General features: G+C 41.2%; 1 protein-coding gene across 2 annotated transcripts in view; it reads right to left on the bottom strand.

Moving 5' to 3' along the window:
• Window positions 1-26876, bottom strand: part of PLPPR4 (phospholipid phosphatase related 4) — a 103239-nt gene that overhangs the window by 36600 nt on the left and 39763 nt on the right. For both annotated transcript variants that reach the window (XM_030207001.1, XM_030207002.1), the window contains exon 3: window positions 3996-4125. In XM_030207001.1, the coding sequence (XP_030062861.1) occupies window positions 3996-4125 (130 nt within the window). The remainder of the gene's footprint in view (window positions 1-3995; window positions 4126-26876) is intronic.

The raw sequence follows: 26876 nt of genomic DNA, 5'->3' as shown, positions 1-26876 counted from the left end.
CAAATGCGTTTTCTCTTTTAAAACATCATTTCCACCAAGTATTTGTACAAATTCCAAATATGCAGATTACATACAATTTTAATAAAATACAGAAATTATTCAAATATCTGTGACCGGTACATTTTTAAATAACACTCTGTTCTGCAAAAGCTGCAACTCTCTCTTAGATGTACCCTCCCACTGCACCGCACCGCACCGCACCACACCCCACCCCACCCCACCGCCTTCACTCTCTCATTCCTCTCACCTTCAATGGAGACTTGCTTCCATGCTGTGAATGACCCGCAGGAGCTCTGGGTGAAGTCCTCCAATGGAATCCCTACTTCTCTGCTGTGACTGGTTTCACCAAGAGGTTGAGCCATGTGGCACCGAAAGTGGAGGTTGATCTTGCAGTATTAAGTCTCATGAGAGTTGATACCATGGGAACAGCTTCAACTTCTGGTGCTGTGGTCAAGCTCCTGGTTAGACCAGTTGTGGCGGAGAAACAGATATCATGAGAGGACTTCATTTGGAGCTTCTGTGAGCCAAGAAAATGAGGTTGGTTGGCTAGGTTTTGGCCTGCGGACTGTAGGTTGGACAAGCCTGAATTAAACCATTATAAACTGGAATTTACTTTGAAATGGAGATTGTCAGCAAAAAGACATCATCTGGCACAAGAACCAGTTTGTTCCAGAGGTAAAATTGATAATAATTTATTATGGTAACATATTAACTTATTGTTGTATAAAAATGATGGAGATACTTTTCAACAGTGGAATATTTGGAATGAAGGTAGCATTCAAATACTAGATGAGATTGCTGCAATGCTGCAATGACAGAGATAATGAGAAAACGACAGACCTTCTCCCCCCAATATCTAGCCGGCAGCAGTCAGCATTTTTTTAAACGTTTACCGTTGCCGGCTGAATTAGCCCCTAATATTCAGTGCAAGGCTATGTCTGTGTGCTGGCACTGAACATTGGAGGCCAAGTGTTAGCGGGAAGGTTGCTGCAGCTTATGCAGGACCGACCGATATCCAGCCAGGCCCACATTGCTCTCTTATGTGGGCCCAGCTGAATATTGGCAGGAACTCGCAAACTTTTTTCAAAACTAAAACCCTCCCGATCCCCCTCCCGGTCTGTCTAATACCCCCATCCCTCCTTTTCCCTGCCGTAATTTCCTAAGTCTCTCCCCTCCCTGGAATAAACCCTCCTCCCGATGTCTAGGTAGGCCCCTCGGGCCTACCTGTCTCCCTCGGAGTCCCTGGTGGTCCAACTGGCTTCTTTGGGGGTAGGAGTGCAGAGGTCTGTAAAGATAACCAGATATTGTTTTAGGTTTTCAGCTTTGAAATAAAAAATGTGTTGTGACCTGGCTCAGCCATGACAGAAGGATAGGAAATCATTCCTTGTGCTCCCCTGTTGCCACAGAAATGATACATTAGATAAACAGTCTGGAGAATCTTGGTGTAAGAGTCCTGTGAAGGAACAGAGATCACTTTTGATTCTGAAAAGGTTTTATCTTAACCCAGAGTACAAAATCTTAGTTTTAACCTGACAGGGGCTTTTAGGGGGCTGTTCCTCTTACAAGGGGTCTAATACCAGAAACTCAGATGAGAAAGAGATTCCTTTAAAAGGAAAGATATCAGTTTTTTTTTTTAATGGAAACATAGTAAGTTCATCTTGAAAGAATCTAGCATCTGGGGTACGAGGCATGGTACCTTTTATCCTATGATTAGCTAGAATTACGTAAAGATAGTAATTTACATCAGGATGCCATCAATTTCCATATAAGGAGGAGTTTTAATTAGGAAATAGCTTGCTTCCATTACAAGGAAGAGAATATTACCAGAACTACTAGTCTCTACTTAGAGAAGAAATGGTATATTTCTAATAGGGAAAAACACTGTTAACAACTGAATTATGAATCTTAACATGGGAGAGGTGTGTTACAACCCTCCCCCCCCCCCCCCAAATCAAATTGTGAGAATATATTAAAGTAAGTAAAAGTGTGGAATAAGAATAGACACGAGGAATCCCTGAACAGTTCACTTGTAGAATTAGTAACTCCTATCCAAAAGCAATGATTATATTGACACATTATGGCCTCTGCTGGTATTAATATCTCTTGCCAAACATTGATTAATAGTGTAGAAACAGAAGTATGAAAAGGATCCCCAGCACGGCAAATGTGACGAGCCTATTCAGTTCCTATGGGCTTAGTCCCATTTGGTGCACAAGAATCACTACTGTGGCTTTGTAAAAGAAGCCCATTTTTTTGGAAAGAAAAAAATCCTTAAATGCGGTAAAAAAAAGTTGTAGGGACTTACAGACTAGTACTAAAAAGCTTTTGGTATTCAGCATCTAAAAGTTTTGTTTTTTGAAACGGTGTATTGCAAAAATAGCACTTATTTATTTATTTCAATATCTGTCCCACTTAGGTGCTCATTTACATGGATGTCCAAATCCTGGTTTTTCAAAGCCAGAATGTGAACGTCTAAAATAGCAGAATGTACATTTGGCAAGGAATCATGGCCTGAGTGTGTTTGGGGAAGGACTTGCGTTGGATAAAAGTATGAATATTCATTCCCCATTGCAGAAGGGGAAGGAACGTCCATGTCCATAAAGGTAGATTCTGGGAGCTAACTTTGCTATCTGGAACATCCAGGGGACCCTTGTTGGAAGGGTCAGTAATTGTTTGCACTTACCCTGTGTTAACTGTAAAACATAACAAAGGGTAACTAGAAAGGTCTGTGTGGTACTTGTAAGGAATGTGCCCAGCATCCACCCTGCATGTACCGCATAGGTCATGTAGAACCCTCAAAACCCCACACACACTGTGGTGGTGCACCGCCAGACTCATGTCCCCACTTCTGGCCACTCCTCTGGCAAGTCGAAAGTCCCATCCTACCCCTTCCAACAACAGTTCCGATCCCCCTTCTAACCCCCTATGTATTCCAAACCCTCTCTTCACCACGAGTTCTGATCTCCCTCCTGACCCCACCAGTTCCAACCCCCCTCTAGCCCCCCCCTGTTGAATCCCTATACCCTTACACAAAGCCCCAACCTGGACAAAAGAGGCACAGCACCCCCAATACCTACTGTCACCCACCCCAACCTCCTCCTCCACCCACCCAAGACCTACGCAAGATGTAAATTGTGGATTCCATTGTTCCCGAACTGCAACAGACAACTTAATTCTGTGGAGTTGATTGATCCTTAATTTATTGATTTAATGATGACATTTCCATTTGACAGTGTTGCAATAGAAGTTTAAGGTATAGCTTGGAATGAATGTAACTTATTCAGAATCAATTGACTTTCTGTTTGAAGGTACAAATAATTATAAATTTAACCTAAGTTCTGAGGACTGATTGACTTTTAATGATTTATTAATGATCCTATGTAGTCTTTCTAGGGGTTTTAATAAAGAATTACATCTTTCGAGGACCCTGTTTATTTGTGGTAATTCTGTTCTTTGTCTTCTGCAAATCTATATCATACATATTCATTGTGTTAACCTTGAAAACTCAATAGGCTAGGTATGCCTCCAACAGAGAGCTGGGAAACTCTGTTCAGATCTGTGAGAGGCATACACAGCTAGTTGGGTTTTAGGGTTATCTACAATAAAATACATGAGAAATTTATGCAACTTTATCTCATGCATATTCACTGAAAAACTGACCGGCTATAGGGTTCAAAGGACAGGTTTGGGAAGTCCTGCCCTAAATGATCACAACTCATCTTGAGCTCAGATTTGGAAAAGATGAGGAATTAAATCTAAAATCTAAATATAAAAGAACCAATCCATAAATATTGCAAAGTGTATCAAGGTTTACAGAGCTGACAAAGTTAAAACAATGAATATGAAAATCGCAGTTTTAATTGTCAGTTTAAATTGTGGAGCTAACTAGATAATACAGTTAGAACAAGCACATCACACTTTCAAATTTAGAGGAAACGTATTTCTATTATTAGGAAAATTGCATTTGATGGGATGTATTGTCAGCTACAACCTACCTATAAACCTGACAGCTCTTCTGAGGAAAGAGTTGAAGTTGCAGCCGCCTGCGTTGATGTTAGCCTCTGCTCCCATCCCATTTCTTCTTTTAGACAAACAGCAGTACAGCACACCTTCTCCCACCATTATCTAAAATGGGAAAAGCATAAATCTGTCAGTTTGAAATGACAGAGCTACACCTACAGAACTGAAATGTATGGTAATCCTAAAAGGCTACTGTTTTGCACCAAGTATAAATTCACAGCTCCTGTCTATTTGAACTGCTTGAGTAAGTTCATTCCTTGGGCTTCCTGCCGATAATGCTGCTTAGGGGTGTGAAGGCCCAAAGCTGAGGTTCAGGATCCATGACCTTAATTTTAATTATCTGAGGTTTTCCCTAGCCTTCTGTAACTTCTATATAGCTTTCTCCAGAACTTCATTCTAAATATAGCATGCAGTCCGACTGTGGGGCAACAGACAGCAGAGAAAGGAATATCGGGAACAGAGAACAGCAGCCCAAAAATACTCCATTCAATATACAACTCTTGGCCGATTATATGGCATTTAGGGGTCCTTTTACTAAGGTGCACTGAAAAATGGGTTGTGGTAGTGTAAGCGAGGGTTTTGGGCATGCGCCGATCCATTTTTCAGCGCACCTGTAAAAAAAGGCCTTTTAAAATTTTTTGCCAAAAATGAACATGCGGCAAAGTCTCGCGCGATAACCAGGTGGTAATGACCTACGCATGCCAAATGCCACTTAGTGCACATCCGATAATAAAAATTATTTTTCGGCCGCGTGCCCACAATGAAATTACCGCAAGAGCCACGCGGTAGCTGGCCGGTAACTCCATTTTGGCACATGTTTGGCACACGTAGAGCCTTACGCGGCTTAGTAAAAGGGCCCCTTAACCAGCTATCTGGTATTATTCAGCGGGAGATAGCAGGTTATCTCATGTTGAATATTGCAGGTTAGCACTTAGCGGATAAGCGGTTATATTGTGCAATATAACTAGCTATTTGCTAATATTTAGCACATCGCCTGCTACGTTTGGCGGCCAAATTAGGCCTCTGAAATAGCAGGTATATCTTTGGCCGGTTTAAACTTAACTGGCCAACGCTGAATATCGGCTTGGCCGGTTTTATTTAAACCGGCCAAAAATAAACCAGATAGTCAATGCTGGTCACAGGAAACGGCCCAGCATTGACTATCTGGGCTCAGCACCGACCACAGGAGGCAGCCTGGCTAACTCCCGCGGTCTGAATATCAGGCCTTCTATTTTTACTTTTGTGACAAGAAAATATTGATTACAAATTTCAAAATAAACAATAAAACACACAAACGTAGGCAATAAAATCAAACACGGAAACCAAGGATTTTCAGAGGCATTCTATAGATGGTGACCAAAGACAGGCACCGGAAAGATCCATGCAAAACCAGGAGTGGAGGAGTGGCCTAGTGGTTAGGGTGGTGGACTTTGGTTCAATTCCCACTTCAGGCACAGCTCCTTGTGACTCTGGGCAAGTCACTTAACCCTCCATTGCCCCAGGTACAAATAAGTACCTATATATGTAAGCCACATTGAGCCTGCCATGAGTGGGAAAGCGTGGGGTACAAATGTAACTAAAATAAAATAAAAAAATTCCATAAAGGGCACTCCATGATGAAATTTGGTGTAAATGCTGGTGCCTAACCTCTGGCAGTTGGACACATAAGTGACAGTATTCCATAACATCATGCCTAACTATTGGGAACACCCCTTGATCAGCCAGTGCTCTCTCATAGCCATGCCACTTATGAATTGCACACTGTGACACTTAGGCATGGTTATTATTTTATTTATTTGGATTTTGCTCACACCTTTTTCATTAGTAGCTCAAGGTGAGTTACATTCAGGTACAATGGATATTTCTCTGTCCCAGGAGGGCTCACAATCTAAGTTTGTACCTGAGGCAATGGAGGGTTAAGTGGCTTGCCCAAGATCACAAGGAGCAGCAGTGGGATTTGAAGTGGCCACCTCAGGATGTCAAGACCAGTGCTCTAACCACTAGGCCACTCTTGCACTCCTTATAAGAGAGCAACTAGGGCACATGTGTGCACAAATGCAAATTATTGCCAATTAACTTCAATTATTGATCGTCAACACCTTGTTAAGGGGCCCTTTTACAAAGCGGTCGTATTACCGCAGGCTAATCTGGAGCTACCGCCGGCCCAACACGGGCACTGGCAGTAGTTCCAGCCCCAGTGTGCACCATTTCCCGCACTAGGGAAAACAGGGAGCCCTTACTGCCACCTCAATGGGTGGCGTTAAGTGCTCCCCCCTCATGGCCATGCGGTAAGTGAAATCTTACCGCATGGCCATGTCTATTTTCAGCCTTTTTACCCACTGCGGTAAAAGGAGGCCTCGGTGCGTGGCAAAAACAGCCCCCACCACTAGCGCAGGGCCCTTTATAGTGCAGATTGGTAATTTATGTGTGCTTCTACCCTGAACACCCAACTTTGGACAACCTAGATAGAATCAGCTTGTTGGTGTGTTCAGTTGTGGATGCTCGTGTCAGGAGCGTACCCTGCCCATCTGAAATGGGGTAATGAGGATCAAGTAACTGGTGGAAATGTATTGCTCAGACCTGAGTGAGGACCAAATCTAAAGCAAATGCCAGAGGATGTGATTATTATTTGCAGAAATAAGAGTAAGCGTTGGGAACAAATTATTCTATGTCTTGCATTTGGGTGAATGAAAATCCTGAAAGGATAAGCATACACATACAACGATGTAATGTGATTGAAAATTTACAGGAAATGAAATGATATTGGGTTCCAAACTTGAAAATTCTCTACCTTTTGGAATTAGAGAATTTTCAAGTTTGGAATCCAAAATCAACTCATTTCCTGTAAATTTTCAATCACATTGAAAATTTGGAATTTAATGAGTATTATTTCCTTTCATGCAAAATAAATATTGGTTATTGTCTCATGCGGACAATCAAATCAGTGATTTATTTGGGTAAAATCCTGATTATTCCCCATTGTATAGTAAAATGACAACATGCGCATTTTCAGTTAGTGTACTTTTAAACAGCCAAAATAATGGACAGAATTAGCTCAGGCAAAGAAATTTCCTGAGGAGCCTGTATAATCAATTTGTGCATCATTCCTGGTGCATACGATTGTGCCCGTTCCCATACACATACATTGTACGCACAATCAGCATGACAGTCAAATTTTCAAAAGATGTTTTCATTTGAAAATGAACTTGCCATCTTGTGAAAGCAAACTACCTACAAATGTAGGTGAGGGTGAGGGAAATATAACACTTAAATATGAGAATAACTGACATCTTTATCTGGATGAGCAGTATATAATATTATTCATGATTACAAAAATCCTAAAAATCATTGCAAAGACATTAAAAGAAACTATATAGAAAGGATGAAGTGAAAAAATTCCACCAACAGGTTTGTGACAAAATGTATTGAAAGCCTGGGTAGAGTGGGCCCAGCAGAGATAACACCTTTAAAGTATAATTAGGACATTTTAATCTTAGATTTTAATAAATTGCAAAATTAGGTTCTTTCAGAGGAGTGCTATTGTTATTTTTGTAGTTGGGACAATTCTTCTAACAGCATTTTTAGCTGATTCAGTTTAATAAAGTATAATTATATTTTTAAAAACCTTTGTTGTGCTTCTATTAAAAATAAATAGAAAGTTTTTAATATTTGCAATTGTGGGATTATTTGGAATTTAATGATCTACTTGAGGTTCACACAATAAACACTGGGTTTACAGAATTCTAGCGCAATGGACTCCTGATGCAGGCACTTCAGCTGAAACATGGCTGTGTCGAGTTCACTTCTCCAGGTGCAACTTGTACATCTTAATGACTGGTTTTATCTGCATTTTAAATAAACATAAGTGATTAGTTTATCCTTGGACTCTACTTTTTTTTTTTTTTACCTCACTTTGTCTTCTACTGAAATATATGGATCAGGACCAAATTAAGGATATGTGGGTGGACAGCTTCATTGGAGGTGGCAGTACATGTATGGGTCATATGCCTTGTAAAGTGTAATCTAAATATACAATTAATATAAAATACAATAAATTAAAGTATTGAATAAAAGCTCTAGTTCATTGTTTTCATACTTGTTTAAGGAATGGGCTGGATCAGTGCAGCTACGGTTGCCCGTGTTTTTTTTCTTGATGCCTTTGAAAGTACAGCCTATGTTATTCCATAACTGCTTATTTGCTGTCTGTTTTCCTTCTGCTTATCCTGTGCTTGAGGTTAATTCCATTGCTGAAAGGGAACATCTGAAAAGGAGGATTTGCTTTTAACCCACTCACTGACTGCCTTCCTGCAGCCCAGTACACAACAAAGAGATAGGTGCTTAAAAAGGATATTTACAGGAACGCTGGAAAAAACATGATGGGCTTTTCCTGATTTTTGTCAGAAATGATTTTCCGTGTTCTCAGTTTACTTCACTGAGCTCACTACTTGCCAAACAACATTATTGTTTTAGTGGGGGAAAGTATTCATTACAGGAGGCAGCTTCTTAGTGGATGAGGGTGCTGTTGCTTCTGCAGACAAAAAGGGTTGGTGAGCATGTGCCAGCATATGACTGCTAAATTAAGCTACAGTCTGCATGTAAAATATGGCAGGCAAAATCCAAAATGGGTATTTTGTTATAAGCGCTCTGTTTATAAATGTGAACATTTTATCCATGCATAATGGTTCAATTAAAGGCCAGTTTAAGATGCTAAAGGGAGGTCTCAGAGCAAATTATATTATTTGGGTGTTTCTATAAATTATAATGAAATGAAATAAATGAAGAAAACCTGTATTTATAAATTAGTCACTGCCAAGAACTTAATACGCATGCCGAGATGTTAGCTAGAACAGAGAAAGGGGCTATTCTCTTTTAAAAATATAAGTTGAGTGGTTCACATTCCCCTGTAGTTGAGGTTTATAGCGGAATTTGTTAAGTGCTAAGATGTAAGAATTTTGTGTTTTACTTGGGTACTTTGTACAATGTTAAAATTAATAAAAATAAAGATTTAAAAAAATAATGTAATTGTGCATAATATTTACATTGAAAAAGTCCCCATCTCATATTGCACTGAACAAAATGATATGCAGGGTTTATTGTTCCTGGATTAATAAGCTAAAGTTTGATGTATAAGCACAGGTAAGAAATTTGCTGAGAGTGGCACGAAGTGGTGGATAGGGATTTGAACTAAGGTCTCCAAAACTGCTGATCTATGGCTCTAACCATTGTGGCTATCCTGCTTATTTGCAAAGGAGAAGGCCAGCCATCTTCCGACACAAATTGGGAGATGGCCGGCCATCTCCTAAAGCCGGCCAAATCGGTATAATCGAAAGCCAATTTTGGCCAGCTTCAACTGCTTTCCATCGCAGGGCCGGCCAAAGTTAAAGGGGGCATGTCGGCAGGGTACTGAAGGCGGGACGGGGCTTGGTTAAGAGATGGCCGGCTTCGGTCAATGAAAAAAGAAGGCCGGCTCTGACGAGCATTTGGCCGGCTTTACTTGGTCCATTTATTTTTAGGACCAAGCCTCAATAAAGTGCCCCAACTGACCAGATGACCACCAGAGGGAATCGGGGATCACATCCCCTTACTCCCCCAGTGGTCACCAACCCCCTCCCATCCAAAAAAAAATTGTTTTAACATTTTTGTGCCAGCCTCTATGCCAGCCTCAAATGTCATACCCAGCTCCATCACAGCACTTTGCAGGTCCCTGGAGCAGTTTTTAGTGGGTACTGCAATGCACTTCAGGCAGGCGGACCCAGGCCCACCCTCCCTACCTGTTACACTTGTGGTGGTAAATGGGAGTCCTCCAAAACCCACCAGAAACCCACTGTATCCACATCTAGGTGCCCCCCTTTACCCTTTAAGGGCTATGGTAGTGTTGTACAGTTGTGGGTAGTGGGTTTGGGGGGTTTTGGGGGGGGCTCAGCACACAAGGTAAGGGAGCTATGCACCTGGGATCAATTTGTGAAGTCCACTGCAGTGCCCCCTAGGGTGCCCGGTTGGTGTCCTGGCATGTGAGGGGGACCACTGCACTATAAATGCTGGCTCCTCCCATGACCAAAGGGCTTGTATTTGGCCGGGTTTGAGATGGCCACCATTAGTTTCCATTATCGGCAAAAACCAATGGCGGCAATCTCTAACACCGGCAATCTCTAAGGCCGGCCCAAATGTTGCGATTTGGCTGGCCCCGACCATATTATCGAAACGAAAGATGTCTGGCCATCTTGTTTCAATAATGCGGTCGGGTATGGCACTTTACGGGGCCGGCCTTAGAGATGGCCACCCATATAGATAGCCGGCCCCGTTCGATTATGCCCCTCCACATTACCCTATCAGCCTATGAAAGAAATGATCAAAATGAAGTCTAATGGGATGACTGTAGAACTTGATATTTTGACATCTGAGGATTTGATCTGGAAGTTCTGAAACCTCACATCCTTTTTAGATAACTTTGGGGGTCTTTTACTATGGTGTGATAGCGTTTTAAACTCATGCTAAAAATCAACTGGTGCTAAGGGGGCGATTCTATATATGGTGCCTAAAAAGGCGTATTCTATAATCGGTGCCTAGATTTAGACGCCAATTATAGTGCACTGGGCTATATTCTGTAACTAGGAATGTAAATTTCAGAATGCCTGCAAAATGCTCATTTTGTCACCCATAACCAAGCCACTTTTTGCCTGCGCACATTAGATGTTTGACGCACATTGTTACAGAATACGCTTACTCTCGGATTCTATATAGCACGCCAAGAGATCAGTGCCAAAATCCATGCGCATTCTATAACTAGACATGTAGCTTAATTGGCATAACAAGCCAATCAGCATTTTTAACAGCACTTAACAAGAAATAATGAGCACTAATTGGCAAATAATTACAATTTACATGCACAAGTCGCTAAGTGCTTTCTGTAATGAACTGTGCCTAAATTCTAAAGTGCACAATTCAAAATGAATGCACGCAGTTCAAAAGGGACATGGTTATGGGTAGGGAAATGGGTAGTTTGTGGGTGTTCCAAAATTTATGCGCATAGCTATAGAATATGGGCCAGTACACATAAATCTACGTGCCAGGATTTACACCAGGTTTTCATTGGTATAAATGGGTGTGCGTAGATTTAGGTGCTATGATATCAACTAAGCGTGCTCTAAATACCGCGCATAAATCTTATAGAATATGCTTAGTTGAAAACATGTTTCACATGGATTTTTTAGGCGCCATATACAGAATCTGGCCCATAATGACTTGTGCACCTAGATTTTAATCAGTGCCAATTAGTGCTCATTATTGCTTGTTAAGTGCTGTTGTCGGTGCTTATTAGCTTGTTACGTGCATTGTTATAGAATCCGTGCCGATTTCAGCATGGATCTCTAGGTGCACTCTATAGAATCTGGGAGTAAATACTGACATGCCCATAGGAATATAATGGGTGTCTCAGTGTTTAGCACCAGCTGATTATTAGCGTGAGCTAAAAATGCTAGCGCAAATTAGTAAAATACCCCCTTTGTTAATCCAATACAAGATATCATGACCTACACCCACCTAATTTTGTACAGCATCAATATATAATATGTGTGTATGTGTATCTGTTTTATTGATTTATTTTTATTTATTTAAAAACTTATAACCTGCACAATCTAGTATTGATGAGGAACCGTCATACACTATATACATAATCAAAACATAAAAACATCTATATATGACGTATAACCTTACTTTATCCACATAAGCATTACGCAGGTTACTTTAGTAAAATATATCAAGTTTGCTGGTGAATCAGTGTTGGGACCAGTATTCACTGGGTGGCTGTTGCCTCAGGTACAAAAATTAGATTGTGAGCCCTCCTGGGACAGAGAAATATCCAGAGTACCTGAATGTAACTCACCTTGAGCTACTACTGAAAAAGGTGTGAGCAAAATCCAAATAAATAAAATAATAATAATAATACAAATCCACTGTTTCCACTCGCCACTGCACTCCATAACTCTGTCCAGGCCAGAACTTGTGTTCTGAACCAATAGATTTACTTAAAACAAAGTCTTTAGAAAAAAATAAATATGATAAGAGCAGAGGCAGAAAAGTAAAATTATCATCATAACAGTTACAGTGCTGCAAGTTAGGTACTGGAAGATCTACGCGAAGCCCGTAGCCTATAAAGGGTGTCAGACCTTTATAGAATACTAAAATAGCACACAGGTTGGCGTAGTCATGGATGGGCCGAGACCCGAAATTTCATCTCCCTTAGTGTGGCTAGCGGGGATCTTCAAACCCTGCCAGCCAAAGACCTTCTGCCCACCAAAATAACTTACATTTTGGGCAGCTGCCAGCACTGTTCCTGAGCTGCTGTTGCCAGCCACAGCCCCCTTCCCTCACTGCATGCATGTTCAGTTTTCATGCATACGCGAACCTGAGCATACATGGAGGCTGGCGGCTGGCAGCAGTGTCGGAAGCTGCCCAAGATGTAAGTTCATTTGGTGGGGAAGAGATCTTTAGCTGGCAGGGCTTGGGGATCCCTGCCAGCTTAGGTACTTCATTTACTTTGGGAGGGGGGTGCCAACAGGGGAAGAGAGATGGAAATTAAATTTGGGTTTTGCTTTAGTTGGGGGGAGGGGGCGGAATGAAATTTTTGGCATACCCACTTTGATTTCCAGCCTACCCTAAATCAGCTGTCTGGCTGCACTACTGGTTGCACTTACCTTTGAGTGCTGGACTTATGCATGGTTCTATCAGGTATAAGTCTAGCATCCAAAGTTAGGTGCAGATAGGCATTATTCTATAACAAGGTGCCTAACTTTTGGGAACGCCCATGACCTGCCTATACCCCTCTCATGCCAGGCTCCTTTTTGGGTTATACATGGAAAAAAATTAGGCAACATGTTATAGAATAGAATGCAGAGGAGATCTGTGTGCAACTCCAATTAAGTGCTTGTTAACACCAATTAAGTACCACAACTACACCCAACCCTGCCAACAGCGGAACTAACAGTAGTCTCTCCTTCCAGCGGCAGAAGAGAGCCATTCCTAAAACACCATGATGCTTTATGAAGGCCTCTCCTGCTCAGTGGCATAGCCAAGGGTGGGCTTGGGTGGGCCCAGGCCCACCCAGTAGCAGCATATCTATGATGTGGCTGGCAGGGATTTCCCAAGCTCCACCAGCCGAAAACTCCCAACAACTGTCCCTCCTGCATACCTTGTAAATACCAGATGCCTGCAGTGAGCAGCGACTGATACATACTGCTCGCACCAGCCCCACAGCCTTCCCGCTGATGTATTCCTGCCTATGCGGAAACAGGAAGTTACATCAGAGGGAAGGCTGTGAGGCCAACATGAGCAGTGTGTATTAGTTGCTGCTCGCTGTCGGTGAAAATCTGCTATTTAAAAGGTATGCAGGGGAGGGGCTGATGTTTGAAGGACCATATGGCATGCAGGTGAGAGAGGGAGAGACCAAATCACTTGCGGAGTACTTCTGCCCACCCATCTTGGGCCCAGGCCCACCCAAAATTGGGTGTCTGGCTACGCCCCTGCTCCTGCTAGTATTGGAACAATTATGTCACTGGTCAGAAGAGCTTTCACCTTGTTGCAGAATCTGTGGGGTTATTGACCCTGGCTGCCAAGAGACTGAACTGGGCCCGGGGCAGGGCTGCTGCCCCCCCCCCCCCCCCCAATCGCTGCCACTGCTGAAATATCTTGGCTGGCGGAGATTCCAGGCTCCGCCAGCAGAAGACGTCTTCTTCCTCCATCGCTGATTGCCTGCCCCTGTGGCTGCTTTTCCTCTCAGGGCATGCTCGGAAAAGCAACTGCTCAGCAATGGGCAGAAGAACAGCGCTGGAGGAAGCTCCGGGTCCTCCCCAGCTTCCAAAGGGGGCCTGGTGCCAGAGTGTTCTCTCTCCTGCTCCTGTCGGGACACGATCACTCGGGTCCCATCAGGGGCAGGAGAGAGAGAGAGAGAGACCCTGGCGCCAGGCCCCCCTTGGTATTGACAAGTCAAAGTCTAGTACAGTGTTTCCCAAGTCTGGTCCTGGAGTACCCCTTGCCAGTCAGGAAGCAGTATATGCAAATCAAGTTCATGCATATTCATTGTGGATATCCCGAAAAACTGACTGGCAAGGGGTACTCCAGGACTGGATTGGGAAACACTGCTTTAGTAGACCCACTAGACGTCTGTGCTATCCACTATATATATAAGTAGCCCCATTTCAGAGAGGTCATAGAAGTAGGAATTGAGCCATACAGGTTAGTGCGTTTCAAGTTTCATCAGAGCCTGTTCTAAAACGCAGGTGTACGCAGCACAAACACCCATTTTAGAAAAATTAATGTATATAAAAAATCGACAGGTTGAAACTACTACACAACCAGCTATGTGCTGGCACATAACCTGTTATGTTATGCAGTAACAAAATAACAGGTTATTATCCTAACACTGTCACTGTGACGTTTCTTTTGCCAGTTTGGCATTTGGGGGAATAGAACCACTGGGGGATTAAAGGGCCGACCCTCCCCCCTAATCCCTCCAGTGGAGTGCTGCTCAATAGCAGCTGTTTCCCCAAAATCTAGATGTCCTTGGTAACAGTTGTAACTCCCGATGTTGATCTTTTAGGATATAGACTTTTAGGGGCCTTTTTACAAGCCTAATGCAGCTTAAAGGGGCTGTGGTAAGTTTCACATTTGCCCACACAAAAGAATTTCTAACATTTTTTTCAATGAAGGGGGCATGTCATGGGCAGAGAGTGGGCATTTCTGCGTTTAATCAGTTAGTGCATCTACATTACCAGGTGCTTCCTGATTAGTATGTGAGCCCTTATCTCCTACAAAATGGGCCACTTTTTAGCGCAGCTTAGTAAAAGGTCCCTTTATCTGTATCTAGCTCACACCTTTCAGTAGTAGTTCAAGGTGAGTTACATTCGGCTACACTAGGGGCCCTGTTTACTAAGCAGTACTAAAGGCGCGTTAGCATTTTTAGAGCACTCTAATGATTAGCATGTGCTAAACGCTGTCGCCCATAGGAACATATGGGTGACTCTAGAATGCACTAATTTTAGCACACGCTGAAAACGCTAGTACAGCTTAGTTAGGTATTTCCACATTCTGAGGCCACTTTTAGTGCAGCTGTAAAATGGCCGCATTTCCCATTTTCTCAATTAATGGCCACATGCTAATCAGAGGCGTAGCTAGGTTTTGACGTCTGGGGGAGCAGACTTTTGTAAAATAGGCGCCAGAAGGTAGGCAGGTCATACCATCCCACAGCAGAGAAGGTGCAACTAGACATTCTTGGAAAAGACAAGCCTAGGGGACACTGGTGGCTGCTTCTCATTGGGATTAGCACATCTTCCGAGGGGAATGCACCTAGGCTCCGACTCTCCTATAAAGGAAACAACCAAACAGGAACTTCTCTGACCTTTTACACTGTACTGCCAAGTGGCAGCCAAGAGCAAACACTAATACAAACATAGAAGTATTTTTTTTTTTTTACACTTTAAGCTTATATTAGCATGGCAAGATGTTGGCATTTGTGTACTATGAAGTGGGATTTCATACAACAGGCAGCAAAAAATACTGAGGTGAATTCAGTGACAGTGCTGGTACAGTACTGAATCTGAATGCACAGAAAAACAGGTTAATAAATACAATGCAAATATATACGCTGATACCTTTTTACAGAAACTTAAGACACTTTAATCAATTTACAAGTTTTGTATTATGCCTCTTAAAAAACAGAGAGAAAAACTGAAGTTGAATAAACAAAGTTGAACTCAAATAAATGCAGGAAACCCAGCATAAAGTACCAATTATGAGCTAAATATTCAAAGGATTTATGCTCTTTACTGAGAGTTATGCCCATCTCTGAGAATTTGATTGCCTTGCTCTCCCCTCCCATTTTTCCTTTTGCCTAGTTTTCTTTTCATTATCCTTGGTACAATTGTGATAGAATGCATGGACATCCTTTCCCTCAGTAACAGCAACACAAAATCCCTCCACTGCCAGATACTGTGTGAAGCGTCAAGAAGGTTAAAGAAAACAGGAAACGGGATGATGTCAAAAAAGTTGAAACCAATTAAGTTAGTCTATGTTTCTTCCTTCCCTGCACAGACGTCATCTACTACACTCAAAATAAAGAAAGCAAACCTATGAGCTGCTACATCCTTGTTGTTCTTTACTGTTGGTAGCATTTTTATTTAATCTCACTTATATTAAACATGCTCACTTGTGCAGCATATGGATGTAGGCAAAGGAAGTATTAGTTTCATTGGTTAGAGTACTAGCCAAGTGGAGGAGTGGCCTAGTGGTTAGAGCACTGGTCTTGCAATCCAGAGGTGGCTGGTTGAAGTTCCACTGCTGCTGCTTGTGATCTTGGGCAAGTCACTTAACCCTTCATTTCCTCAGGTACAACCTTAGATTGTGAGCCTTCCTGGGACAGAGAAATATCCAGCGTACCTGAATGCAACTCACCTTGAGCTACTACTGAAAAAGGTGTGAGCAAAATCTAACTAAATAATTTGTTCTACATTTTAAATCATTGTGACATTTGGAGGGGCTGGCTATAGGGACTCCCCCTCCCTTACCCCCTGTATTCATGCAGAAATGTTTTCACCTAGTAAAGGGCCACCAAAGCAGACATCAGATGCAGATGTGATTCCACATGCCCCAACGAAAAAGAGAGTTTAATTTTACTTCCATTTAATTTCAGTATAATCCACCTTTATAACAGCAGGCTAAACAAAGGCAGATTACAGCAACAGTTAAGATGAACAGTTAAGATCAAGAGACAGGATATTCTCACTGAAATTTGCCACCTGTATTGTATAGAGCAGTGTAGAAAAATGAGCACAAAATACAGAGATTATAACTGCTGTTTCTACCAGCTATAAGTAGAGGAGTGTGGTAGCTGTGTTAGTCCACTCTTAAGGTTATCAATAGAAATCAAAGAAAATAAAACATGGAAAAGAAAATAAGATGATACCTTTTTTATTGGACATAACTTAATACATTTCTTGATTAGCTTTCGAAGGTTGCCCTTCTTCGTCAGATCGGAAATAAGCAAATGTGCTAGCTGACAATGTATATAAGTGAAAACATTCAAGCATTACTATGACAGTCTGAATATTTTAACACCCAACAGAAAGGACTTAACAAGGATCTGGGGTTCCTAGCCCATTATAAACCATAAAGCTGTATGTCTCTGTTGATCACCCTACCCCTCACCTATCCACACCTATCCTGTTAGAATATCAATGATATGCTTTGATGTTCCCATGCATACCTCCTACCCACCCCATCCTTCCACCCTGTCAGACTGTCATAGTAATGCTTGAATGTTTTCACTTATATACACTGTCAGCTAGAACATTTGCTTATTTCCGATCTGACGAAGAAGGGCAACCTTCGAAAGCTAATAAAGAAATGTATTAAGTTATGTCCAATAAAAAAGGTATCATCTTATTTTCCTTTCCATGTTTTATTTTGTTTGATTTCTATTGATTACCAGCTATAATAATTTTTAACCTGTTGTAGTGATGTTCAATTTTTATTTCATGATATTTATATCTAGATAAGGGAAGCTTTCAAATAAATTAAAAAAGTTATCAAATAAGTAAGAAAACAAAATCTTTTGTCCTCTACCTTTTAAGGCACTGCCTATCCAACTAGAACAGCTTTAGACCACACATTTATTTTTAATAAACTTTTGCTATTGCTTTAGCATTTGCTATTGTTTTGGGTGAGCTAAAGTCTGTATAATGGATTAGATAGGAACAGCTCATCTCCTGTTTTCTTCAACCTCCTTATCTGACATTTCCCCTTGCTTCCCTGCCCCCCTTCTGGGTCTCCCTTACTTCCATCCCCCCTCCGAAATCTCACTCTTGCTTCCCTTGATGACTCCTCTTGTCTTGACCATGTATTTTATGGGCTGAAAAAAAGAGTGTGTGTGTGTGACTTGCCACCTCTCCCTTCCTTTCTTTCTTTCTTTCTTTCTTTCTTTCTTTCTTTCTTTCTTTCTTTCTTTCTTTCTTTCTTTCTTTCTTTCTTTCTTTCTTTCTTTCTTTTTTTTTATAGGCTGAAAACAAAAAAAAGGCTGTGTACCTCCCCCACTCCTCACTTTTTTTTTATGGTCTGGAAAAAAAGAAGACTGTGTGTGTGTGTGCTTCTCTCTCCAGTCCACCCCCCTCCCCTTTTTTATTTTATGGGCTGCAAAAGAAGGCTCTGTGTGTGCAACCCCACCCCTTCCCTTTTTAATTTTTTAATTATAGGCTGCAAAGGAGTGTGTCTCTCTCCCCTCCCCCCATTTTTCTGATGCACGGGATAAGAAGACTATCCATTGTGCAGTCTGATTGAAAAACTACTGTGTGACACCTGAGCAAGCCCCACGGTAGTGCTTTTTCACCTGTGATAAGCACGCGTTAGTGCTTATAACAGCTTAGTAAAATGGCCCCTAAGTTTGCACCTGAGGCAATGAACGGTTAAGTGACTTGCCCAAGATCACAAGGAGCAGTAGTGGAATTTGAACCAGGCCATGTTCTACCACTCTTCTTGAATATTGTGCTGATGTGAATGGAAGCTTAAAGCTTCAGTTTCTGAGCTAAAGACTTTTGTTTGAAACACTCAGGAGTCAGATTGGATATACCTCCTGCTAAGTTTGGGGTAAGGATGATTAATGAATAAATCTTGAGACTGTCACGTAACTAGATGTCAGATGTGTGGCTAGTGCCACAGCTTGACAATACATATAGATAAAATTAATGAGTTTGGCATCTGAGTATTTGGGAAAACAGCTCTGTAAGGAAATATATGTGACCTGTACCCAACTATATTATTTAATAAGTATATTATGCAACAAATTATGCAACCATTGACTGAGATCTTGAGGAATGCTTATTACTTGCCTGAGAACTGTGAAAGTTTGGATGGGGACTAATAAACTAAGTTTCAGTTATCAAAACAAAACCTGAGGATCTTCGGGTTCACTGAACATCTGTCTTGTTCTCCCCACAAATACTGATTGATTGATAAAATAATTTCTCCATTTTCAGAAAGTAAAATTTTAGGAGTTGTTACTCACACATTTATAAGTAGTGCCACAAATTAGTAAGAGAGTGAAAACATATTTTTCCAGTTGTGTGATATTCATAATTTTGTCAGTCTTTGGGGTCAGAATAACCTTAATAAAACAATTCATGCTTCAGCTGCAGTGCAATTAGATTATTGTAATGTCTTATATCAACCTAGCCGGTTGAGTGTTTAGGATTACTACAATGAATGTGCATGAAACACATTTGAATAATAAGGATACCCAATACATGCAAATTTATTTCATAAACATTTTATTGTGATACAGCATTTAGCTATGCAAGTCCTTTTCCATGTAATTGCTTTTATGTAGAAATTTAAACAGAGATATTCTTTGACATTTCAGAAGTTAAGACTTCTCTGAGTAGTTTCCTTTATTATGTGGTATAAGGATTGGAAAAGGTAGATAAACTAAAATGTCAAATAGAAAGTAAATGCGAGTATATTCTTGGGAGGTTCTTTATTATGGTTACAGTATTGGAGTACTATGGGATATTTATTTTTCTAATAGTTTATGAGGTTTATGAGTGTAAGATTACTGTAATGTGGAGATTGTCTTGTGATGGGGATATTCTTGTAATTCTTAACGGGAAGGCTGGGGATTTCATATGGATTATTTGAGATTATATATGTTTTCATTCATTTTATTTTTCTGTGAACTGCTTTGATGTAATATTTTATGCAAGGCAACATATCACGCACAATAATAATAATAATAATAATGAACCTGAAAACTCAACTGGCTAGGTATACCTCCAAGAGAGTGTTGGGAAGCATGGCCTTATACGTAGGTTTACCTACGAACCAACTGAGATATCTCCAGCTAGTACAATATAACTGCACACTTGATGTTAGACCTTAAACATTTTGACACCATTATACCTGTATAATGACTTCCTATTTCTTATATACTGGAATTTGAGATGATGGCAATGATTTGGTTATCCTAAACATCATTTGTTTGAGTATGTACTTGTTAGAGTTTTGTGATCTTCTCAAAACACTTATCCTTACCTAGGTTAGTTAATACCAACAAAAAGGCCTTTTTTTTTATATAGGTTCATCTATGTGGAATTCTCTTATCAGAGATATGAAAGATTTTTCTTTATTTACAAAAGCCTGTCAAACTCGGTATTGGCATGTTGTCTTTGATTGATTTTGATCAATGGTTTTATTTCATATAGATTTTACACTTTTCATGTTATTACTTTGATTACCATTTAAACAATTTCTTATAATTATTTTTGTTTTGTATATATCAACTATTTTGTAATTTATTTCAATTCTATATACTGTATGGAGCCAGTTCCTGGATAGGAGGTCAAAATCTGAATAATAAACAAAACTCAGAGTAAATAAAAGGAAAAGCTACAGAAAAAGTGAAAATTGACATTTTGTAATAGGTTGTGCAGCTTAGGAGGATCGTGCAACAGAAGATATGTGTCTTGATTGAACCGTGCATTAGTTGTGTTGCAGAGATTGGATCGGTGGGGTATGCCTTTTTAAACAGGTGAGCTTTTAGGCCTTTACAGACGTTTAGGTGCCCATTCATGTTTTTCAAGGTTTTGGTAAAGCGTTCCACAGCTTTGTGTTAATGTAGGGAAAGCAGGACACATATGTTTATTTATTTATTTATTACATTTGTATCCCACATTTTCCCGCATAGCAGTAGGCTCAATGTGGCTTACAGGTTCTGGAGAGGAGAGTACCAACTCCGGGAATATATACAGAATGGAAAATAGAGTAACAGTAGGTGCAAGGAAGATGATAAGGTTCTGGAAAAGAGAATACAACTCTGGGACAAATATGTTGTAGCATATAGAGAGAAATAATCCCAATGAGGCTGATAAGTCTCCGGGGATGGGACTACAGCTTCTAGTGAGCAATAAAGAGTAGGATAAGGGTAGAAGCACACTTAAATATAACTGGAGTGGTAAAATTTGTACAGTTTGAAGTAATAGGTATGTGGAAGGGGTATTGTTCATTTCTTAGTTCGATAGATGTGATGCATTGTTCATGAATTAATTCGGGTCTGCTGGGTAGGCTTTCCGGAAGAGGTGAGTCTTGAGGTCTTTTCGGAATTTTAGATGGGTGTTCACAGTTCTAATGTTTCTAGGTAATGCGTTCCAGAGCTGGGTGCAAATGTAGGAAAAGCTGCATGCATATGTAGGAAAAGCTGGATGCAAATGTTGATTTGTATTTTAGTCCTTTACAATTTGGCTAATGCAGGTTTAGAAATGTTCTTGATGATTCAATGATGTTTCTACTTGGTAAGTCAATAAGTTCGGTCATGTAGGTTGGGGTCAGACCATGGACTGTTTTGTGGACCAGAGTGCAAATTTTGAAGGCTATTCATTCCTTGATTGGTAGCTAGTACAGTATTTCATGTAGGGGTTTAGCACTTTCGAATCTTGTCTTTCCAAAAATGAGCCTAGCTGCCATGTTCTGCGCGATCTAGAGTTTCCTTAAGATCTGTTCTTTGCATCCCGCATTTACGGTATTACAGTAGTCAACATGTGATAGTACCATTGTTTGAATTATGTTACGGAAAGTTTCCCTTGGGAAGAATTGTTTGATCTGTTTGAGTTTCCACATTGCATGGAACATTTTCTTTGTAGTGGCAGAGGCTTGGCTCTCCAGGGTTAGGTTGGTATCAATAGTAATTGCAAGGATCTTCAGTTTGTCCGATATTGGGAGAGTATGTTCCGGGGTTTTTATGGATGAAGGGAGGTTTGTTTTGTGGTGAGAACAGAGAATAAGGCAGTGAGTTTTTTCCTTGTTGAGTTTGAGTTTGAATGCCAATGCCCAGGCATCCATTAAGCTTAAACTAGTCTTTATTGCAACAGTGATTTCTGTTGGATTAGAATTGAACGGTATGTAAATGGTGACATCATCCACATATAGAAAAGGATTAAGATTATGCTTGTATAGGGCATGAGCAAGGGGGATCATCATCAGATTAAATAATATGAGTGAGAGAGGTGAACCCTGAGGTACTCCGCAATCGGTACTCCATGATGGTGATATGTTTGAGTTTGCTTTTACTTGATAAGATCTTGTGGTTAGGAAACCCTTGATCCATTTGAGTATATTCCTTCCAATGCCTATCTTGTCGAGTATTCTTAATAGTATATAATGATCAAGCATATCAAATGTGCTTGAGAAGTTGAATTGCAAGAGGAGTATGTTTTTACCTAATGCGATTTCCTTTTTGAACTTGGCTAGGAGAGTTACCAGGACGGTTTCTGTACTGTGGAGAGATCTGAAGCCCGACTGTGATTCATGAAGGATTGAGAAATTGTCGATGTATTCAGTAAGTTGTTTAGCTACAATGCTTTCCATCAGTTTTGTTGTAAGTGGTGATATTGTTAGTTTTCTTTTTGGTGTCTTTTGGTAATGGTGTGAGTAGTATATTACCTTTGTCTTTGGGGAATATGCCATGCTGGAACAAGAAGCTGAGGTGGGAGGTAAGTTCAGTGATGAATCGAGCGGTGGGGGGGGGGGGGCATTAGATAATTGGGGCTGGTGTCCAATTGACAGTAGGCTGTAGAGATCTTACTAGTTGCTAGTGCTAATGTTTCTTGTGTTGATTTGTATTTGAGTCCTTTACATCTTGAGAAGTGCAGATTTAGGTATGTTCTTGCTGAGTTTGATGTGTTTCTCGTTGGTAGGTCGATCAAGTCAGAAATGTATTCCGGAGCTAGACCATGGATTATTTTATGAACCAGTGAGCAGATTTTGAAGGTGATTTGTTCTTTGATTGGTAGCCAGTGTAGTTTTTCGCGAAGGGGTTTCACACTATCAAATCGGGCTTTTCCAAAAATAAGCCTAGCTGCCGTGTTCTGAGCAGTCTGCAATTTCTTTAAGATTTGTTCTTTGCATCCCGCATATATTCCATTGCAGTAGCCCATGTGGCTTAGTACCATTGATTGTATCATGTTGCAAAGTACTCCCCTTGGGAAGAATTGTTTCATACGTTTGAGTTTCCACATTGTGTAAAACATTTTCTTTGTTGTGGTTGTGGCTTGGCACTCTAATGTTAAGTTGCAGTCAATGGTAATGCTGAGGATTTTCAGGCTGTCTGAGATAGGGAGGGACTAGTCTGGGGTATTAATAGTTGTGGGGTGGGCAGTGCTGCATTGGGATGAGAGAATGTGTGTTTTCTTTATTGAGTTTTAGCTTGAATGCCATTGCCCAGGAGTCCATGATGTTCAAGCTGATCTTGATCTTGGTGATTTCTGACATGTCCCACAACTTTCAATACACTAAATTTTGCCAATGAAAGCTCATGGTCAAAAGCAGCAGACATGTATAGCTGCATTAAAATTGCCTGCTTATTCTTGTCCAGGAGCAGGTGATTCTCAAACACTAAATCATCAAGGTCTCTGTGCTATAAGAGCTATGGAAACCCAGTTGAACTGGATGTAAAATCATGGGAGTCCAAAAATTGTTGTAGCTGTTTAGATACTAGACCTTCTGTTAGCTTCGCCAATTATTGCAAGTTGGCAATAAGCCTATAGCTTGAAGGATGTGCTAAATTTTAAGTTGGTGCCTTTAGGAATAGATGTCAGTATTATTCAACCAATTAAACTGGGGAAAATGCCAGCATTCAGATTAAAGGTCACTAACAAAGTCAATCTTCATAGGATATCAGTTGGAAGATTTTAAAATAAGGTTGTAAGACAAGGATCTATGATGCTGTTGCATTTAGCAAATTTGTCAATTTTTGCACTTCCTCTATTCCCACTGGGGCAAAAGTCTCCCAGTGGCAATCTTCCATAACTGCCAGTCATCTAGGTATACTTTATTTAAGACAGGATATAGGTGAAGGTTCCCAGTCAAAGCTTCCCAATCTATGTCTCCTTGATAAACAGATGGTCTTAGAAAAACAATTTTATTTCTAAAATAATTTGCCAAATTTGTAACTGTATCAACTTGATCATGACCATCATTTACAGGCTGTGAGGTAGGTCCCCCCCCCCTCCCAAAAAAAAAAAAAAACCAGACTGGCAAGTGGTTTGCAAGTTCCAAAAGAATGAAGACACTGTGGTAATGAAACAGGAGACTTTATTAACAAAAAAATGAATTAAAGAGAGTGCCCGTCATGGCTGTGCTTCAACCAGAGAGGGCTGCTTCAGGGGCTAAACGTACCTTATGGTGAGAACATTTCACATCTCTACAGTCATTGCAGGACCTCCAACCTCCGGGGGAGGGGGGATCATTGTATGAACAGGTTGTGTGGTATTCAATAGAGTAAACAGATTAAATAATCGTTTTAAGTTAACCTGCCTTTGCAATATCATTTTCACATCTTTTATTGCCTTCTTGTATTCATTTATCACTACCTGCCAGAGACAGCCATATCTATATATGCATTTCAGTTTGTACAAAATATTACAACTATTGCAGGGCACCAACTTACCTCTCATATATATTGTCATATACAGGGCTCTGCACATAGTCCGGAGAGTGGCATTAAGTGCTGTAAAAATCCACAGCAGGCAGTCTCCCCCCCCCCACCACCACAAGATCAAGAATATTAATGTCCATTCAGCTTAGAACAAAATCACAGAGACTTACATTTAGTTTCAGGAAAAGCAAACCTAATATAAACTGTGGAACTTTTCACACAGATACAATTCTTCCCTAAGAGCCCAGAGGCTCTGCCCGGTTGCCTGCTACTGCAGCACACTGCAGCCCTCCCCGGTCCTACCTTGAAGGGTCTGCAGGGGAAGGAAAGAATCCCACTCTTTCCTGCCTGCTGCCGCTACTCTGCATGACGACGAGCCAGTGCCACCATGTTTTAAAATGGCAGTCAAGACTTCCTGTGGAAGTCTCATGAGACTGCCAAGACCTGCGAGACTACCACGGTAAGTCTCGGCAATCATTTTGAAAAATGCTCAAAACCGCTGGGCACAATAGCGATAGAGGGCAGGAAAGAGTGGGGTTCTTTCCTGCCCTGAAGAAGCCACTAGACCACCAGGCCCTTCAAGGTAGGACCAGGGAAGGCTGCAGCAATGCAGCAGTGGGGTGGCGGGCAGTGGCCAGAGGGGCCCAATGACCTTTACTGACCGGGGGGCTGTAACCACTATCAGTCCACCCTGGCCACCACAATATTTATCAAAACATGTACTTTAGAAAAACAACAATGGCTCTTTTAGATAATGGTCTCAGCCCTGCAGAGTTCAAAATCAGGAAGGAAAAAGGGGGGAGGGGGAATGCTATCCCTTTTGAATTTAGGTCATAATGCCTTAAAGTCAAAGCAGGCTTATGGGTTCTTTCTGGGACTCAGCCTTCCTTCCACAACTGAAGCAAAATACAATAAATTCTTGTATTCCCCCTTGCCTCTTATGCTTTGGGATATTCTGCCTGCCTTTCCAGGGGCAATAGAACATCTTTTTTGTTGAAGGGGTCAAAGAAACCAAGCTCTCTAGTTGCTATGCAGCCATAGTGCAGTCTTTAAATATTGGTCCTTTACCTTAAGGCTGCTCCTCTAAAGGAAAGTAGGTTACCTCAATGTTTTGTTTTCTAAAACCTAGTCCAGTCCATGTTTTCCCTCACAGCACTACAGGACTTGAGCTACCCAGCTCACCTCACACTGAGCAGAAGGAGATCTTTTCCCTTCCCTTACTTCCTGGCCTTTGATAAGCTCTTGTGCCCTGGTTGCCTCAGAGCTAGAAAAATAGAGAAAAAATCCCAGCCTCTCAGCTTCAAACTCCTAGCTCTCACTTGTTTTGAAACAGCTTCCTCTCTGTTCACATTTCACTTTTATTTGATATACCGAAATCATAAAACATGTCTAAGTGGTTTACAATTGGAAAAGACAAGAGGGGGCAGTAAAAAGAGAGATAGAGTGGGTAGGTTACAAAATCCAAATTATAGCTCTAGACATCTAAACACAGATATGTACCAAGTAAGCGCTAAGAGACAAAAAGGTGGGAAGGGAAAGGAATAATCTTGAGTGGTTCATTCTACACTGTTGCAAACAGAAAATGCAAAAAGGAAAAAAAACTTACTTTTCTTTAGTGGCCTGGCTTCAGGTATTCTATACTAGAAACTTCACAGGTTAACACCGCATTTCCCCATTAGTAGTGTTACCATATGGCTCCAGAAAAAGGAGGTCAGAGTGAGTCAGTCTGGGTTTTACTTCCATTGCTTTCAATGGAAGCAAAACCAGGACTGGATCAACCCTACCCATTAGGATCTACTTCCTAATGTCCTCTATTAACTCTCTGAGCAAGTCAGTCAGGGTGACAGGAGGTTTCACTAATGAGTAATTTCTTCCCCGGGTTCGATCTGATACTGATTATATTTCCAAGGGTATTCATTGGTCACACCCTCCTTCCTGGTTGCCTGGGTAATCACAGAACCAGCAATGGATAGTTTGTGGTAGGCTGCTTGCCACTGTCTTGTTCCATTGCTCCTGAGAAGGTTCCATCATTTGCTTCCTCAGAAACCCAACCCTGGACCGAGGGGAAGAAGCCCATTGAAGGGGGGGAGGGGGTTACTGTCATGGCTGCTGCCATGACTCAAGGCCCAGTCACCTCCTGTTTTTGAGAAGGGCATCCAGGTCAGGTTCCATGGCCCCCTTCGGGGCTTTGGGCCTTCCTACAGCACTTGAATTGGCCGCATTGTCCTATTTCTTATTTGTGTACAAGTGCTGTGGCCCAGGGTTAAAGGGTTAGAGGCGCCAAACTCTCTGGGGCGCTGAGAGATGACAACACAGGCCTGGGAATACTTAAGGAAGGCCCTGGCTCTCCTCCGGTATCTTTGCAACAGATCTCTTGTGATGCCTAGCC

Source organism: Microcaecilia unicolor, chromosome 6 (assembly GCF_901765095.1).
Source record: "Microcaecilia unicolor chromosome 6, aMicUni1.1, whole genome shotgun sequence".
NCBI lineage: Eukaryota > Metazoa > Chordata > Amphibia > Gymnophiona > Siphonopidae > Microcaecilia > Microcaecilia unicolor.
This window is presented reverse-complemented; position numbering and strand designations above follow the sequence as displayed.